General features: G+C 46.1%; 1 protein-coding gene across 1 annotated transcript in view; it reads right to left on the bottom strand.

Annotated features, from left to right (window-relative positions):
• DYNC1H1 (dynein cytoplasmic 1 heavy chain 1) overlaps nucleotides 1–17,536 on the bottom strand; it is a 77,394-nt gene that overhangs the window by 38,712 nt on the left and 21,146 nt on the right. The window contains exons 8-16 of the mRNA XM_027066642.2: nucleotides 15,630–16,706; nucleotides 14,802–14,981; nucleotides 13,200–13,349; nucleotides 10,866–11,012; nucleotides 8,241–8,381; nucleotides 7,714–7,890; nucleotides 7,466–7,576; nucleotides 7,261–7,380; nucleotides 6,530–6,769 (exon numbers count right to left, since the gene is read on the bottom strand). Coding sequence (XP_026922443.1) covers nucleotides 6,530–6,769; nucleotides 7,261–7,380; nucleotides 7,466–7,576; nucleotides 7,714–7,890; nucleotides 8,241–8,381; nucleotides 10,866–11,012; nucleotides 13,200–13,349; nucleotides 14,802–14,981; nucleotides 15,630–16,706 — 2,343 coding nt within the window. The remainder of the gene's footprint in view (nucleotides 1–6,529; nucleotides 6,770–7,260; nucleotides 7,381–7,465; nucleotides 7,577–7,713; nucleotides 7,891–8,240; nucleotides 8,382–10,865; nucleotides 11,013–13,199; nucleotides 13,350–14,801; nucleotides 14,982–15,629; nucleotides 16,707–17,536) is intronic.

Genomic DNA, 17,536 nt, shown 5'->3' with positions numbered 1-17,536 from the left:
GGGAGTCTGGAAATCTGTGATTCCCTGAACATGTGCACACATGTAAATCTTCAGCAAGATGTACACTTACAGTTCATGTACATCACTGAGTGTTAACTTCTACTTCCATGTTTGACGTCAATAAAGGTATGAAGGAGAAAGGTGGAGCACTTCTCTGTTTAGTCACTGTCTTACTGAGTGCCTTGGGAGACGGGAAGAGAGGAGTCAGGACAGACGGGGGCCTGGAGCAGGACGCTCCCGACCCGAGGGGCATGGCTCTCGGGAGGCTGCTGGCCACGCACTCCCGAGGCACACAGCTGTTACATAAGTTCCATAGGCAAGAATGAGAACTCAAGTAGTCCTCAGGGAAACGGCCTCCAGTTGACCATTAAAGTACTATCGGCTTACTCTTAATTTTAGTAACTTGAGAATGACTATATAAAATATCATCGAAAATTTAAACTAGAACACATTACTAGCAAAAAACGGCAAGAAAACATATTCAGATTTTGGTGATCAGAATCTCGCCTGTTGATCAATACTCACTCCCCTGCCGAAGCTAGCATTCTGCCTGAGCTACAGTACCAGGATTAGTGACAGAGAAGATCTCCTTAAAACAGGAGCCCTTCCAAGCCCTGGACAGTGTATGACTTTAGTATTGTAGTGCTCACAGGTGCAGAGCACAAAACAAGCTTTTAAAACTCATAAGGGACAGAAAACTAGCCAAAATGACAAAACGGAAGAATTCTCCTCAAAAGAAATTCCAGAAAGAAGTGACAGCTAAAGAATTGGTCAAAACAGATAGAAGCAACATAACTGAACAAGAATTTAGAATAAGTGGCATAAAATTAATTGCTGGGCTTGAAAAAAACATAAAAGACAGAGAATCTACTGCTGCAGAGATCAAGGGACTAAAAAATAGTCATGATGAATTAAAAAATGCTATAAATGAGGTGCAAAATAAAATGGAGGTGGTCACACTGTGGACTGAAGAGACAGAGAAGAGAATAGGTGAATTAGAAGATAAAATTATGGGAAAAGAGGAAGCTGAGAAAAAGATAAAAAAAATCCAGGATCATGAGGGGAGAATTAGAGAACTAAGTGATTCAATCAAACGGAACAATATCCGTATCACAGGAATTCCAGAAGAAGAGAGAGAAAGGCGCTCAAGATGTACTTAAACAAATCATAGCAGAGAACTTCCCCAATCTGGAGAATGGAAACAGGCATTGAAATCCAAGAGGCACAGAGAACTCCCTTCAGATGTAACTTGAATCGAACTTCTGCACGACATATAGTGAAACTGGCAAAATACAAGGATAAAGAGAGAATTCTGAAAGCAGCTAGGGATAAACGGGCCTTAACACACAAAGATAGACACATAAGGGTAGTAGCAGACCTATCTACTGAAACTTGGCAGGCCAGACAGGAATGGCATGAAATCTTCAATGTGATGAACAGGAAAAATATGCAGCCAAGAATACTTTATCCACCAAGTTGGTCATTCAGGATAGAAGGAGAGATAAAGGTCTTCCCAAACAAACAAAAACTGAAGGAATTCATCACCACTAAACCAGGCCCACAAGAGATCCTAAGAGGGACTCTGTGAGTGAAATGTGCAAGGACCACAAAGTACCAGAGACATCACTACAAGCATGAAACCTACAGATAACATGATGACTCTAAACCCGTATCTTTCAATAACAACACTGAATGTAAATGCACTAAATGCTCCAATCAAAAGACATAGGGTATCAGAATGGATAAAAAAAAACAAGACCCATCTATTTGCTGTCTACAAGAAACTCATTTTAGACCTGAGGACACCTTCAGATTGAAAGTGAGGGGATGGAGAACTATCTATCATGCTACTGGAAGTCAAAAGAAAGCAACAAACTAGACTTTCAATTAAAGGCTGTAACAAGAGATGAAGAAGGGCATTATGTAATAATTACACAGTCCATCCATCAGGAAGAGCTAATAATTGTAAACGTCTATGCGCCGAATATGGGAGCCCCCAAATATATAAAACAATCACAAACATAAGCAACCTTATTGATAAGAACGTGGTAATTGCAGGGGACTTTAATACTCCACTTACAACAATGGACACATCATCTAGACAGAGAACCAGTAAAGAAACAATGGCCCTGAACGATACATTGGACCAGATGGACTTGACAGATATATTTAGAACTCTACATCCCAAAGCAGCAGAATATACTTTCTTCTCCTGTGCACATGGAACATTCTCCAAGATAGATCATACACTGGGTCATAAAACAGCCCTCAAAAATATAAAAGAATTGAGATTGTACCATGCACACTTTCAGATCACAGTGCTATGAAACTTGAAAGCAACCACAGGAAAAAGTCTGGAAAACCTCTGAAAGCATGGAGGTAAAAGAACATCCTACTCAAGAATGAATGGGTCAACCAGGCAATTAGAGAAAAAATTTAAAAAATATATGGAAACAAATGAAAATGAAAATACAACAACCCAAATGCTTTGGGATGCAGCGAAGGCAATCCTGAGAGGAAAATACATTGCAATCCAAGCCTATCTCAAGAAACAAGAAAAATCCCAAATACAAAATCTAACAGCACACCTAAAGAAACCAGAAGCAGAACACCAAAGACACCCCAAACCCAGCAGAAGGAAAAATAATAAAGAGCAGAGCAGAAATAAATAACATAGAATCCAAAAACAGTAGAATAGATTGATGAAACCAAGAGTTGGTTTTTTGAAAAAATAAAATTGATAAACCTCTAGCCAGGCTTCTCAAAAAGGGAGATGACTCAAATAGATAAAATCACGAATGAAAATGGATTTATCACAACCAATCCCTCAGAAATACAAGCAATTATCAGGGAATACTATGAAAAATTATACACCAACAAACTGGACAACCTGGAAGAAATGGACAAATTCCCAAACACCCATACACTACCAAAACTCAAACGGGAAGAAATAGAAAATTTGAACAGACCCATAACTAGGGAAGACATCCAATCAGTTATCAAAAATCTCCCAACAAATAAGACTCCAGGACCACCAGGCTTCCCTGGGGAATTCTACCAGACATTTAAAGCAGAGATAATACCTATCCTTCTCAAGCTGTTCCAAAAAACAGAAAGTGAAGGAAAACTTCCAGACTCATTCTATGAAGCCAGATTTACTTTGATTCCGAAACCAGAGACCCAGCAGAAAAAGAGAACTACAGGCCAATATCCCTGATGAATATGGATGCAAAAATTCTCAACAAGATACTAGCAAATTGAATTCAACAGCATATAAAAAGAATTATTCATCATGATCAAGTGAGACTCATTCCTGGACTGCAGGGCTGGTTCAATATTTGCAAATCAATCAACGTGATACATCACGTTAATGAAAGAAAAGAACCATATGATCCTGTCAATAGATGCAGAAAAAGCATTTGACAAAATACAGCATCCTTTCTTGATAAAAACCCTCAAGAAAGGAGGGACAGAAGGAACATACTTAAACATCATAAAAGCCACTTAAGAAAAGCCCACAGCTAATATCATCTTCAATGGGGAAAAACAGAACTTTCCCTCTGAAATCAGGAACATGACAGGGATGTCCACTGTCACCACTGTTGTTCAACATAGTGTTGGAAGCCCTAGCATCAGCAATCAGACAACAAAGCGAAATCAAAGGCATCAAAATTGGCAAAGACGAAGTCAAACTTGCACTTTTCCCAGATGACATGATACTCTACACGGAAAATCTGACAGACTCCACCAACAGTCTGTTAGGACGGACACATGAATTCAGCAAAGTCGTAGGGTACAAAATCAATGTACAGAAACTGGTTGCATTCTTATACACCAATGATGAAGCAACAGAAAAATAAAGAAACTGATCCCATTCACAATTGCACCAAGAACCATAAAATACCTAGGAGGGAACCTAACCAAAGATGTAAAAGATCTGCATGCTGAAAACTATAGAAAGCTTATGAAGGAAACTGAAGAAGACACAAAGAAATGGAGAAACATTCTGTGCTCATGGATTGGAAGAATATTGTTAAAATGTCAATACTACCCAAAGCTATCTACACATTCAAAGCAATCCCAATCAAAACTGCACCAGCATTCTTCTCAAAGCTAGAACAACAATCCTAAAATTTGTATGGAACCACAAAAGACCCCGAATAGCCAAAGTAATATTTGAAGAAAAAACCAAAGCAGGAGGCATCACAATCTCAGACTTTAGCCTCTACTACAAAGCTGTAATCATCAAGACAGCATGGTATTGGCACAAACACAGACACGTAGACCAATGGAATAGAATAGAGAACCCAGAATTGGACCCACTAATCTGGCCAACTAATCTTTGAAAAAGCAGGAAAGGGCATCCAATGGAAAAAAAGAGAGTCTCTTTAGCAAATGGTGCTGGGAGAACTGGACAGCAACATGTGGAAGAATGAAACCAGACCACTTTCTTACACCATACACAAAAATAAACTCAAAATGGATGAAGCACCTGAATGTGAGACAGGAAATCATCAAAACCCTAGAGGAGAAAGCTGGCAACAACCTCTTTGACCTCAGTCGTAGCAATTTCTCACTTGACACATCTCCAAAGGCAAGGGAATTAAAAGCAAAAATGAACTACTGGGACCTCATCAAGATAAAAGGCTTCTGCACTGCAAAGGAAACAATCAACAAAACTAAAAGGCAATCGACAGAATTGGAAAAGATATTTGCAAATGATATATCAGATAAAGGCCTAGTATCCAAAATCTATAAAGAACTCACCAAACTCCACACCTGAAAAACAAATAATCCAGTGAAGAAATGAGCAGAAGACATGAAGAGACACTTGTCCAAAGAAGACATGCAGATAGCAAACAGACACATGAAAAGATGCTCAATGTCACTCCTCATCAGGGAAATACAAATCAAAACCACGCTGAGATACCACCTCATACCGGTCAGAGTGGCTAAAATGAACAAATCAGGAGACTGTAGATGCTGGAGAGGATGTGGAGAAACGGGAACCCTCTTGCACTGTTGGGTGGGAATGCAAACTGGGGCAGCTGCTCTGGAAAACAGTGTGGAGGTTCCTCAAAAAATTAAAAATAAAACTACCCTACGACCCAGCAATAGCACTACTAGGAATTTACCCAAGGGATACAGGAGTGCTGATTCATAGGGGCACATGTATCCCAATGTTTATAGCAGCACTTTCAACAATAGCCTAATTATGGAAAGAGCCTAAATGTCCATCAACTGATGAATGGATAAAGAAGATGTGGTTTATATATATCATGGAATACTACTTGGCAATGAGAAAGAATGAAATATGGCCATTTGCAGCAACATGGATGGAACTAGAGAGTATTATGCTAAGTGAAATAAGTCATACAGAGAAAGACAGATACCTTATGTTTTCACTCATATGTAGATCTTGAGAAACGTAACAGAAGACCATGGGGGAGGGGAAGGGGAAAAAAAAGTTACAGAGAGGGAGGGAGGCAAACCATAAGAGATTCTTAAATACTGAAAACAAACAGCGTTGATGGGGGGTTGGGGGAGAGGGGAAAGTGGGTGATGGGCATTGAGGAAGGCACCTGTTGCGATGAGCACTGGGTGTTGTATGGAAACCAATTTGACAATAAATTATATTAAAAAAAAATAATAAAACAAGTACAAGACTCATGTAAAAAAACAAACAAACAAAAAAACCACAGGCCCTTGAACCAACACTGAACACAAAACAGGACCTTTGGATGCAGCATCACAGCCAGGGCTGAGGCAGCACAGAGCTCTACGGAGTAGATGGTGGGAGGCTAGACCGGTCACCAGCCCTGGTGTGGATCAGTGACACCCAAACTAGAAAACCAGATTGACATTCAAAGTCCCATGACCACCTTCCCCCTTCTCTTTCCTGCCTATGTTTCTATGTGTAAATAAATGACACTGAATTCTGCCCTGGAAAACCAGGTATGCTGTTATGTACTTGCTCGAGCCTCGCACTCAACGTCACCTCTGCCGGAAGTCCTCCCTCACCATCTGCCCTCCCTCCCTCAGGTCTTACCAACCCCCACCCCTTCCCCTCCCGGCAGCACACCCAACACCGCTCTCTCTCCCAGCTGTCGCCCTTCCCCACGGCACCTCGCACCACCTGACTCGAACACGCGTTTTCCTTGCTCGTTTCTCCCTGCGTCTCCCACTGGAATGTGACTCCATGGGGACGGGGGCTCCTGTCCTTCCTGTTCACTGCTCCATCCCCACTGCACAGAACAGTTAGTGCTCGATAAAAGGATAGCTTAGGAACAAAAAACTTTTTTAAAACCACCTCATGATTTACATGCTCGTCATGAGGGGTCTCTGGGTAAGAAGAGACCTCCGTTGGCTTTCACTTTTCAAAGAGACCACGTGCAAGTTTTAGTTACAAAAAGGAGAGGTCCTCATTAGTGGGAAAGCTAATCCACAGCAAAGCCTTTTTAAGTTTGGGCGAAAAGACACCGAATCACGCTGGGGGCTCAGGGCAAACTGTGACGCTGGCGGGACTCACCGTGACAGGCTTGGTCTTCTCCCAGTCCGTCAGCAGGTCGGTGGTGCGGCTCTCCACGGCCCGGTCCTCCTGCACGATCTTCATCTGCAGGTTTGCCACCTGCTGCTGAATGGCAGAGTCCTTCCGCCGCATGATGTCGTTGAAGGCCCCCCACTCACCCTCTATGTTGTCGATGTAGAGCCAGGAGGGCGGGAACTGGAACCTCTGCTTCTCCAGCAGGCGCTGGCCATTGCGGTAGAGCTGCGCGAGTCAGAACACAGGTGGTTTTAGTTCTCGAATCACAGAGACTGTCGTCAGGCTCCCACGTAAAGGGAAGACAGCGTGTGGCTACGGAACACACAACAACGTCTGCTCTTCTCCAGAAACCTTCCACGCTGAGAGCACGGCGCTCAGGGAGCAGCGGGGCCCAGGCCCGCCTGCAGCCGGGGGGCCCGGACAGGATCGAAGGCACGCTGGGCTGTGGTTCACCCCCTCCTTCCAAATTATAAACAGAATGCAAGTTTGAGGACTCGAAGAACAACCACTAAAGTGAAAGGTTTTAAAAGGCAAAACACAGTGGACCTCAAACCTCGAGAGCTGTTTAAAACGCGGATCCCCAGGATGCCAGTGCCTGCCCTCAAGCAGCCCATCAGGTGGCTGTCAGGGAGATGGTGGTGGCCTGTAGGCACCTAATTTCTGATACCGTGCCTCGCGAGGTGACGATGAGAATTTTAACGGTTCACGGAGCTCACCTCAACTTGTTTCTCAAACTGTTTTATCTTTCGTTTCAAAGACTGCACGTAGGTGATGAAGGTCACTGCGTCCGAGGTGCTGGCCGTGTCCACCGAGTGCTGCTCCAACTCCTGCCGTGACTGTGTGGAGAGAGCACAGGAATTCAACATGGAGCCGAGGGTTTGCCGGCAGACTCGCGACACGGCCAGGATCCCGCCTCCTCACCTTCGAGATCTGGGAATGGAATTCTGTCATGTTTGACCCGAGCATCTGCCCAAATTTGCTGAGAACCTCCTTATGCCAAGAGTCGTACTTCAAGTTCACCTTGGACTGCACCTGTGGGTGAACGAGCCCAGGACAGCAGATCGTCAGTCCCTCGCGCCGGGGTGTTTACGCTTCCACGCGTCCTCGTCACCCACAGACGCTGCCTTGACAGCGACCTCCACCCCCTGCCCTGGGGGGGTGGAGCTCACCTTGCCGTAATCTATGACGACTGGCCCAAACTCCTTCTTGGTTTCCGCATTGTCAAAAGTTCCTCGGGCCTTCCGTATTTGCACCAGGAGAGCCTGCCATTTGTTGAGATCTTCTCCGAGTCTGTTGTAGATGTTTTCGGCTTGCATGTCCCACAGGCACTGGTACTGAAGCCAGACCTGCAGGTGGACGGGAGGGTCAAATAGCACAGCTGGGCCTCTTACAGAATGTTCACACGCATTAGGTTCACGTCTCACTTGTCGTCAATACTGTCAGAAAAATTCACTTCAAATTCTCCGAATTTTTATATTAAAAAGGAATAACATTTATTGCTGTCTAAAATAATAGTTAATATTCTGTAAGATCTGTCCTACCATTCACTGGCTGCTTTAAAATAAGCAAGTGTCATCAATTACATCATATTAGACACACATTACATCGATTTCGGCTCCCGTGTTCATCAGACCTCATATTCACTATGTCTAAACACACTCCACAATGTATTTCAACGAGACGGGGAGCTTCTCACCTTGACGTACTGCTCGACCTCAGTCACTATGCCCATGACCGCAGAGTAGGACTCTTCCAGGGCAACGGGGCCATCAGGCATCCGCGTTAAAGCATTCCGGTAGAATTTCTCTTCTTCAGTCAATTCGTAATGAACACCCACCTAAGCAAGCAGAACCAGAAGAAACACAAGCAGTGTGTACAAAGATGTTCATCTCAGAGCCACCTTTCACTGAATTCAAACAAACCGAAGGAAGAGCCCGCTATACAAATGGCATTTGGAACATCTGCTTACCCCAGCCACAAGAAATCAGAGGCCTCCTCAACTCATCACCCAGTGAAGGGACATCAGATCAAGCACAAGTTAGAAAATCCAAAAACCGCTACAGAGCACTTTGAGACCTATCTCATCTGAGAGCAGAACATTAAAGGCAATGTCCAAAGAATGGAGATTTCCATGACCAAATATTTACACCGACTTGGATGATGGAAGCGATGACACATGCATCGTTTCAATGATCTGAGTGCTGGCTATGTGCCAGGCACTGCTGTGGGTACAAGAAACAGACAAAAAACTCTGCTCACATGGGCTTACACTCTGTGGGAGGAGAGATACTTCTCAGCAGGTGAGAAGTACTATGGAGATAAAGCAGGAAAGAGGAGGGCTGGGAGTGTGGGGTTGGGGAACATCAGGGAAGGCCTCACTGAGCAGGACCAGGAGAGGGAGGGAGTGAGCCATGTCAGTATGTTGCTACTGGGGGTTCTGAGCAGGGAGGTCAGCAAGTGCAAAGGCCCAGGGGCAGGAGTCTGCCTGGAATGTGAAGAGAGCAAGAGGCCAGTGTGTCTGGAACAGAGCCAGCGAGGGAGATACTGGCACTCAAGTCAGAGAAGCAATGAGCAGCATATTACGTGGGGCCCAGCACTCTGCCATGGGACATGGGCTTTCATGGGGAGTGACACGAGAAGCCATCAACAGCTCTGGGAAGAAGTGTTGGGACTGACATAAAATCTAAGACTTTGGCTGCTGTGTTGAAAACAGATTTTAGCAGGGGGCAAAGGCAGACAGAGACCTGTCAGAAGGGAACTTTAAGAATCCAAGTGAGGGATGATGGTACCTTGGACCAGTGGGATCGGTGGATGTGGGAAAAAGAAGATCAGGGTTAATTCTGCAGACGGAAACAGTGGGAGGCAAGGGTGACACCTCAGCTTGGCCCTGAGCAGGCTGAAGGCAGAGAAAAGGAGTGGGGGTGGCAGCTAGTCTGAGGGAGGGGGTCAGACACACACTCAGTTTTCGCACCCATCAGTCTTGTGGAGATGCCCGGGGGGCGGGCTGGGGAGATGGGTCTAGAGCTCAGGATAAAGGCCGGGCTGGAGGTATGAGCCCAGTTGTCCCATCTGGCCGGCAACGGACCAGGTGAGACAGGTGCTGGGGATGGAGAGTGCATTCAAACAGTAGGAGCCAGGAGAGAGAGAGCCAAGGAAGAGCCACAGAGGACACTGGCCAGTGAGGTGGGAGGAAAACCAGGACAGCCAAGCGGAACAAGCATATCAAGTGGGCGGGGGGGGGGGTGCACACCGTCACATCCTGCCACGGACACTTCTCAAGGGCTGAGAAGCCTGCCATAACAGCAGGGAAACGCCTGTGACCCTGACGCCTGAGGGGCTGGACCCGGAGCAGGTGTGCAGACGAGTTCTCTGTGTTTTCACCAGGGGGAGCTGAGAAGTAAGGTGGCTAGAGGGTGACAGGAGGCTCAGCAGAGGGAAGGGGAGCTGGGCCACAGAGCAGGGGCACGGGCTCCAGCGTTAAGAGGGGCTGGCTTCTGTTTGGTTCAGTGTGGAGACAACAGGACAGCAGTGTGAACAGACACCTGACGAGAAATACCCTGCGGTCTGCACACTCCCAGAGCGAAAGGAACCAGTGTTCATAGCTCGGTTCGGATTAGCTGGTCACCACCAAGGCGGAGTCTACAGGGGGGTTGCTACCACAAAAACACCTCAGAACTGAGCCTATGCTGCTTATATTCAAAGCTGAGACTTTCTAGAAGAGCCTGTTACAACAGAGGTTATGGAAATCTGCTTATTTGAAAACCACCAGTCTTGTTTAGAAGTAATGTTGCTCAGACCAGGGACTAAACAGTCTTTTCAGTTTTCCTTTTGCTCCAAAAGCACATTATTATTATTGATACTCTTATTAAAGAGTATATCCGGGATTTGTTTTAAAATAGTCTGGTGGGGAGAAGGAGGAGGGAAAGGAATAAAAATTTAAATTGGCCACATGATAAACAAAGCAGGCTGATGTGAACTCATGAGATTCCCTCTACTTTTGTGTGTATCTACAAACTTCTATATTAAAAAGTGGGGGTGGGGAGAAAGAGGAATTAAAAGACGGGTTCATGGGGGGAATTGCTGAGAGACTACCGAAATCAGAACTGCAGATGCAACGATTTGGGAACGCAGCCACGGGGGAAAAATGCCAAGTCACATAAGCCTTCCTCTAGCTTTCCCTTAGAATGCAGAGTCCCAAGTCGGGAGTCTTGAAAGACATATGGAGAGCACCATGTCCAGGGATGTGGAGGAGAGGTGGTGCCCCAGGGCCCTAGGGAGGCCTGGGCAGAGGCCATGTGGTGCGAGTCCCCGGAAGGCTCACCTGGTACCTCTGACTCTGGATCCTGGGCAGAGACAGCACAACCATCTTCCAGGCAAACATTTCCTGGTACAGCTTGTACCTGCACTCTTCGATGGGCGGGTTCAAATAGATGACCTGATTGGTTATCCTTAGCTCATGAACGACATTCTGTAAAGGGAAGATTTCATTTCTTACTCAAATATCTATTTCAAGAATAGGTTTCATGCATTTGTGCCGCCAGAATCAGTATTCACAAGAAGGGTGATCATTTCTGGATTAAAAATCTAATACCGAAGCATGGCACTGATGTACTAATAAATTACCGAACGCCTCCAGGGGCCACCTTCAATCAAACGGTACCGGATATACACGTACGTGATCATCACTCAGTAATTCCCTCAAGTACAATCGGGTGCTAGGAAAGTTTAAATTCAAAATTGGGTAAAAAGTATACAAATTATAGCTTAGTTATTTTTGTCATACAAAGCTTTAGAGTAACTTTAAATGAATTTTCTTGAAAGAAAGTACTTTCTCAAAGTAAAAAAAGTAGTTTTGACGCATAATATTTTTCTCCCTCTGAATTATGAACCTACTTGAGTCTGAACCACGGGTCTGTTACTTTAATGGACGTCATGGTCTGCTGTAGCCCATGTGTGGGGTGCACGGCCCTCCCCAGAGGATAAGAAGCCAGAGGGCAGGCACTGCTTAGGTGCTTCCTGGATCCCCTGTGTGTAGGTGCTGAACACACAATGGGTGCTCAATGGCACCATCTGCTTTAATATGCGTGGTGATCTCTGGACATAATGACCTCAGGACCTCACAACCCTGTGTCATTGATGCAGCCACATGAGACTGGCATTAGCTGTCAGACATGCGGCACGGGCGTAGGTTTAGGAGTCAAGGTGAGTCTGTGCCACCTGCCAGTGTCTGCTTTAAGCTGAGCAAGATTTCCACCTCCACCTCCACTGGGTAACTGCTCTGGCTTACACAGACCCATTTGCTTGTCTGCATCTCTGTATTTTAAAAAGTATGCTTCGGGAATAAATGTGCAATATTCAAAACCGAAAACATTTTTCAAGCAGTAAGAGGAAAAAAAAACAAGAGAAGGTAACGTCTGGGTAGGAAAAAAGCAGCCAATTGTTTCTCCCACATCAAAGTTTTTACCTTTAGCTCTTTTAGACCTCTGTTTTGTGAGGTAGTCTTACTGGTAAATTGAACACAAATGCAATAAACTACCTAAAACAAATGTATGGCTTAATGAACTACTGTAAGGCAGACACTTTTGTAACTGATGCCCAGATTAGTAGACAGGACCCACTAGCAGAACTTGAATTAACACTTTTCTAGACAGCTTGCTGGGCTCCAGCTGGCCACTCCTTCACTCAAATGGGAAATGGGGGGCTTGGGGACCAAGACTGCTGTCCTGCGTGGAGGCCACCGTGCTGGTGCACTCTTCCATGACTGAGAAGATTGTGTGAAAACAGTGGCATTTTAGTGCCAGAGTCTGAATTTTCCTTGTACTAGGTTACACTTGAAATGGTTTCTTGCATGTATGCCTGGAAAGTAGAGACTTTTTTCCAGTGTAGTTTTTTTCTGATTTCCATTAAAAAAATTTTTTTTGATATTTATTTTTTAAAGAGAGAGAGAGAAAGCGTGAGTGGGGGGAGGGGCAGAGAGAGAGGGAGACACAAAATCCCAAGCAGACTCCAGGCTCTGAGCTGTCAGCACAGAGCCCAATGCAGGGCTCAAACCCAACGAACCATGAGATCATGACCTGAGCCAAGTCAGAAGCTTAACCAACTGAGCCTCCCAGGCACCCCCAAGTGTAGATTTTTTTCTAAAATTTATTTCCCATTTAAAAAAAAATGTCTGTTTTTGAAATTATTTTAGACTTCCAGGAGAGTTGCAAAGAAAGTATGAAGAGTTTTCATGCACTCTGGACCAACTCTCTGTAATGTTAACATCTAACGCATCACAATTACCAAAACCAAGAAATTAACATTGATACAACACTAACTAAAATCCTGACTTCAGTCAGATCTCCCAGGACCCCACAACATAGTTACTCGTCACATGCCTTAACCCCTTCCAACCTGTGACATCTCTGTTCCTCCTTGTCTTTCTCTCATGACCTTGACACTTTGGAAGGGTACTGGTGAGGTGTTCTGTAAGGGATGTCTAACCTTTTCTCATGATTAGAACGAGTCTGGGAGGTGTGGGGACAAAGAGCACAGAGGGTGGGGTGGTATCTATCAGGTTTCTCCACTGTAAAGTGGCTTTCTCATTGCTACTTTTCAAGGGGGAGAACCTTCTGTTCGATTTACTAGCAAATCGGACGCCATGGGAAATACTCACTTTAATCTTTGGCTCCCCACCAGGCTTGTGACTAACTTGTGGTGCGTCTGTATCCATGTCAACTTCTGCTTTATCTTCAGCTTGTCCAAGAAGCACCTGGGTCCAAGCTCTCAGGCCAGCTTGTAGGCGAACGCCCAGTATTCTTTCAATCTACAGGGAAAGTAGTGTCAGAAAACAGTGTCCTTCCAAAAGGCAGGTCGGCAAGCATGTCAGATAGAAAGCCGATGCTTCAGGTCGAGGATGACAGTTGCTACCACACCCTTCATCTCAGCCTGATCCCCTCCCCCCCCTTCCTGTGCCTCTCCCAGACTCAGAGACCCTGACCTCCATCTGGGGGCTAACCTAACCACCAACCCTCTGATTTGTCAGGGACAAGGAGATGGACACAAATGCAGCGGATGTAGTCATAGTCTTGCTGTTCCCTCAACGTACTAGAAAATTTATAAAACAAAAGTAGTTTCTTGGTAGCCTCAGAGATAAAACTAGCAATCTATAATGTGGAGAATAAACCATTTTCTCTTTTATGAAGTGGAGATATGATTGACATATAACATTCTATTAGCTTCAGATGAACATAATGATTTCATATTTATGTACATGGCAAAGTCACCACATACAGGTGACCATCTTCTTTTAACAAGCGAAGAAAAAAGTCTCGCTTGATCAAGAACGAGAGAAGTAAATTTCCTACGAACGGGACACCTATACATCTTTGCACAGAGTCTGTCTTGGGCCACGAAACCATCCTGGGAATGCTGGAAGGGCAGCTGTGACAAAGCCCGAGACTTTCAGTAGATTCAGAAGAGTGGGTTTTGTTAATTTTCCCCGCCAGTGTTCCACGTGTGGATACACTGCACCTTTGTGGGTCACAGGCTTTCTCTTTAAAATGGATAACTAAGGTGCTTCAGAGATGCCTAACCACCACCGCCCATGGAGCAGCTCCGTCATGAAATATCCCACTTCCCGGGATTCTCCACGGATGCTCTCTGATGTCCAGCAATGAGAAAGCCACATGTGGTGTTAAGTATGTTTCAAACACATGTGCACTTTAACCTCCCCGCAGACCCCTACAGGAGTGAGCCCCAATCCTCTACGAGAGGAATGAGGTGGTTACTGGGCATTTCCTTTTCTTTCTTTTTTTTTTTTAAGTAAGCTCTAGGCCCAACGTGGGGCTTGAACTCATGACCCAGAGATCAAGAGTTGCATACCCTACTGACTGAGCCAGCCAGGCACCCCCAGGCATTTAAATTGGGTGGTCGAGAGGGGCAGAGTGTCAGAGAAGGATGCCTGGAGGGGAAGGCCAGGGAAGATGACCTTTATCAGGTGAGCAGGGAAGGGCAGGCAGGAAGCTGTCAGGTATTCAGAAGATAAAGAGAATCCCCCCACCACACCGCCTCAACTTGGAATGTACAGGAGTATTGCTAGAACCACACAGCTCGGCTCTGTCATGACCTAAATGGGATTTCTGGAGGGGAAACTGGACCACTGATGGTAATTTCTATGGAAAAATACTTTTCAGTCACTAATGAACTTACAAAATAGGGTCCACCCTTATATTGCTAGTAGAAAAATGAAAACCACGATAACACTCCCATCCCTCACCTCCATGTCAAGCTTATTGACCCAGATGGGCAAGTTGGAATAGGAGTGCAGGTTTAAGTCGTCCACGGCTTTCTGAACTCTGTTCAAGATCTCTGAGAAAGTCCTGTGATCATACATGCAGGTCTCCAGGGAACGGACTTCCAGGTCAATTTTTTCTTCTATTATTAGCAAATCATCCACCTAAAGGAAGGCACATTTATTATTTAAATTCACTCTATTCCTTTATGTTTGTGTACATTCTTCTCAATGAACAAATATTCATGGTAAAGGAGTTCTTTCCATGAATAGCTAATCCTATCTGTTGGTGTAAGAACACTTATTCCCACTCCTGTGTTTCCACAGAGGGAAGGAAAACGTATGGAAATTATCAAGGTCTCCCCCTTACTCCCTCCTGCTCACAGGAAGGGTGACCTCTGAATGAGAAGTCTGCTCCGCTCAGTGCCTTCTCTGTCGCAAGCGCCAGCCTGTAGGCCAGACGGCTTACGACCATCCGGCTATGCTAGGGTCTGGGAAGCAAATCTAGGTCTAGGGGGACTGACGGCCAGAGCCCCACTCTCCGCGTAGCTGTATCAGTAGAAAAGCTCTCATTTTGCTCCGTCAGACTCCCGTGTTCTTCATCTCTCCGCTGGTTTCTAAACTCAGGTACCTCATGGCCTTCCCAGAGCACCATCAAACAGCACAGTAAGTAAAAGGGCTTCCTCTCCCCTTCAGCGCACACGGCCCAATGCCACACCCGTCGGGAAGGCCTCCTGTGGGAGAGCTACCAGGTGAACCGAGTGAGCTGTCTCCTCGTTCAGTTCATTCCCAGGGAACAGGAGATCAACACACCTTTTCCTGGAAGTTGAAGACGGTCTCCGCCAAGCGCTGCACGTAGGGGTCGAGCTTGTAGGATTCCCACACCAGCGCGATGCCCTCTGCGATCAGAGCCTGCACCTCCTTCTTCAAGCCGGCCACCAGAAGGGAAATGGTGTTGCGCTCCTCCACCTTCTCACAGGTCCGCTCGTAGGTGCGGACGCTCTCGATCAGCGAGATGGCAAATGGGTACAGCTGGTTTGCTTGATGGGCCTTGTTCACAATCGCCAGCGGGACTCGGAAACCAAGCCACTTGAGATTTCGAACTTCCTTTGAAAGCGTGATGATCTCAGGAAGGAAGTTAACTTTCAGCTTAAGGACGTTTCCAGTTCGGCCGCGGACCCGGGTGCTTTCGATGGTGAAGATGCGCCCCGAGACGCCCAGGTTGCGCTGCTGCACCTTCCGGGCCCAGTCGTCGAAGATCTCCTGAGTGTTGAGCTTCATGCGGAAGCTGTCCCCATCCTGCTTCAGCTTCTGGCCCTCCACGTGGTTCTCCCAGCCCTTGCCCAGCACGTCCTCCACGCGCTTCATGTAGGCGCTCAGCTGGCGGTCGATCTGCTTCGCCCAGATGATGGAGCCCGACACCGGGGGCAGGTCGCGCACATGGCTCATCTTACACGCCTGACTCTGTGGGTACTGGACCTTGAACTTGTCGTGGAGAGACTCAATGTCGTCTTTCACGCGCTGGATTAGCTGGGTCTGGTACTCGCGGATGGCCCCACGGATGTGAGGCCTGACGAACAGCGCGTTGAACCTGGAGAAAATCCTGAACATCTCGTTAGCGTTCTTGGCTGTGCCAAGCTGATCCCTAAGGCGAGCGGTGATCCGGGTCTCCACCCTGTCGATCCGCTCATCGTATCTCTTCATGGCGGCCTCCCAAGCTTCCGTGCCTTCCTTGGAGACGTCTAGCCCGTCCACTTCCTTGACGTTCTCGTACGCGAGGTTGACCTCCTCAATAGCATTCGCGTCTGCGGCATCAAAGAGAACCTCCGCCACTTTCATGTCCTGAGGCTCGGGGACTTCTCCTTGGTTCTGCTGTGCGACTGCTGTGACCTGAAAGAGGAGGATTCGTGACAGAAAGGTTGACGGCACAAAGACTGCCGCCTGGCTGTGCACCCGGAGTGCAGCCAGTCCGCTCTGTAAGTTTTTGACTTTTAGCCAAATGTTTTAGGACCACAACTCAACAAGACCACGAAAAATACCACAGAGTATATTCTAACTCTGCCCATAAAGATCTACTGACAATGTAGTTTTGGTGCCTGAGAAGCTAAAATAACATGTTAAAACCTGGGCTTTGAGTATTTGCCTCTTCAGTGTTTTGTCTACAATTAAAACTGCACTGAAAAGCTCAGGAATTCAGAGGAGAGCTATGTGCAAACTCGGTGTCCAACACAGTCTTCGTTTTTGATTCTTTTTTTTTTTTTTAATGATTTTCCAGGTTTATTTATTTACTTAGAGAGAGGGAGAGAGAGAGAGCGCGCGCGCGCACGTGTAAGCAGGGGAGAGGCAGAAAGAGAGAGAGAGACAGAGAGAGAGAGAGAGAGAGAGACAGAGAGAATCCCAAGCAGGCTCTGCACTGTCCACGCAGAGCCTGATGCGAGGCTTGATCTCACAAACTGAGATCATGATATGAGCTGAGATCAAAAGTTGGACACTTAACTGACTGAGTCACCTAGGTGCCCCTTCCTTTTGATTCTTAAAACTTTAATTATAATTCGTGGGTAAATACCTCAGCAGAGGGATAGATAGATAAACGCTCAGTAAGAGAGAAGAATCCCCCATTCCACTCCCTGAAGCCCCCCCTAGAGAGCAGAACAGAGCGTGAGCTTTATGTCAGGTGTCAGACTTCCACACGTATCTCCTGCCCACACTCCCACAGAATT

The sequence above is a fragment of the Acinonyx jubatus genome, chromosome B3 (assembly GCF_027475565.1).
Source record: "Acinonyx jubatus isolate Ajub_Pintada_27869175 chromosome B3, VMU_Ajub_asm_v1.0, whole genome shotgun sequence".
NCBI classification, from domain to species: domain Eukaryota; kingdom Metazoa; phylum Chordata; class Mammalia; order Carnivora; family Felidae; genus Acinonyx; species Acinonyx jubatus.
This window is presented reverse-complemented; position numbering and strand designations above follow the sequence as displayed.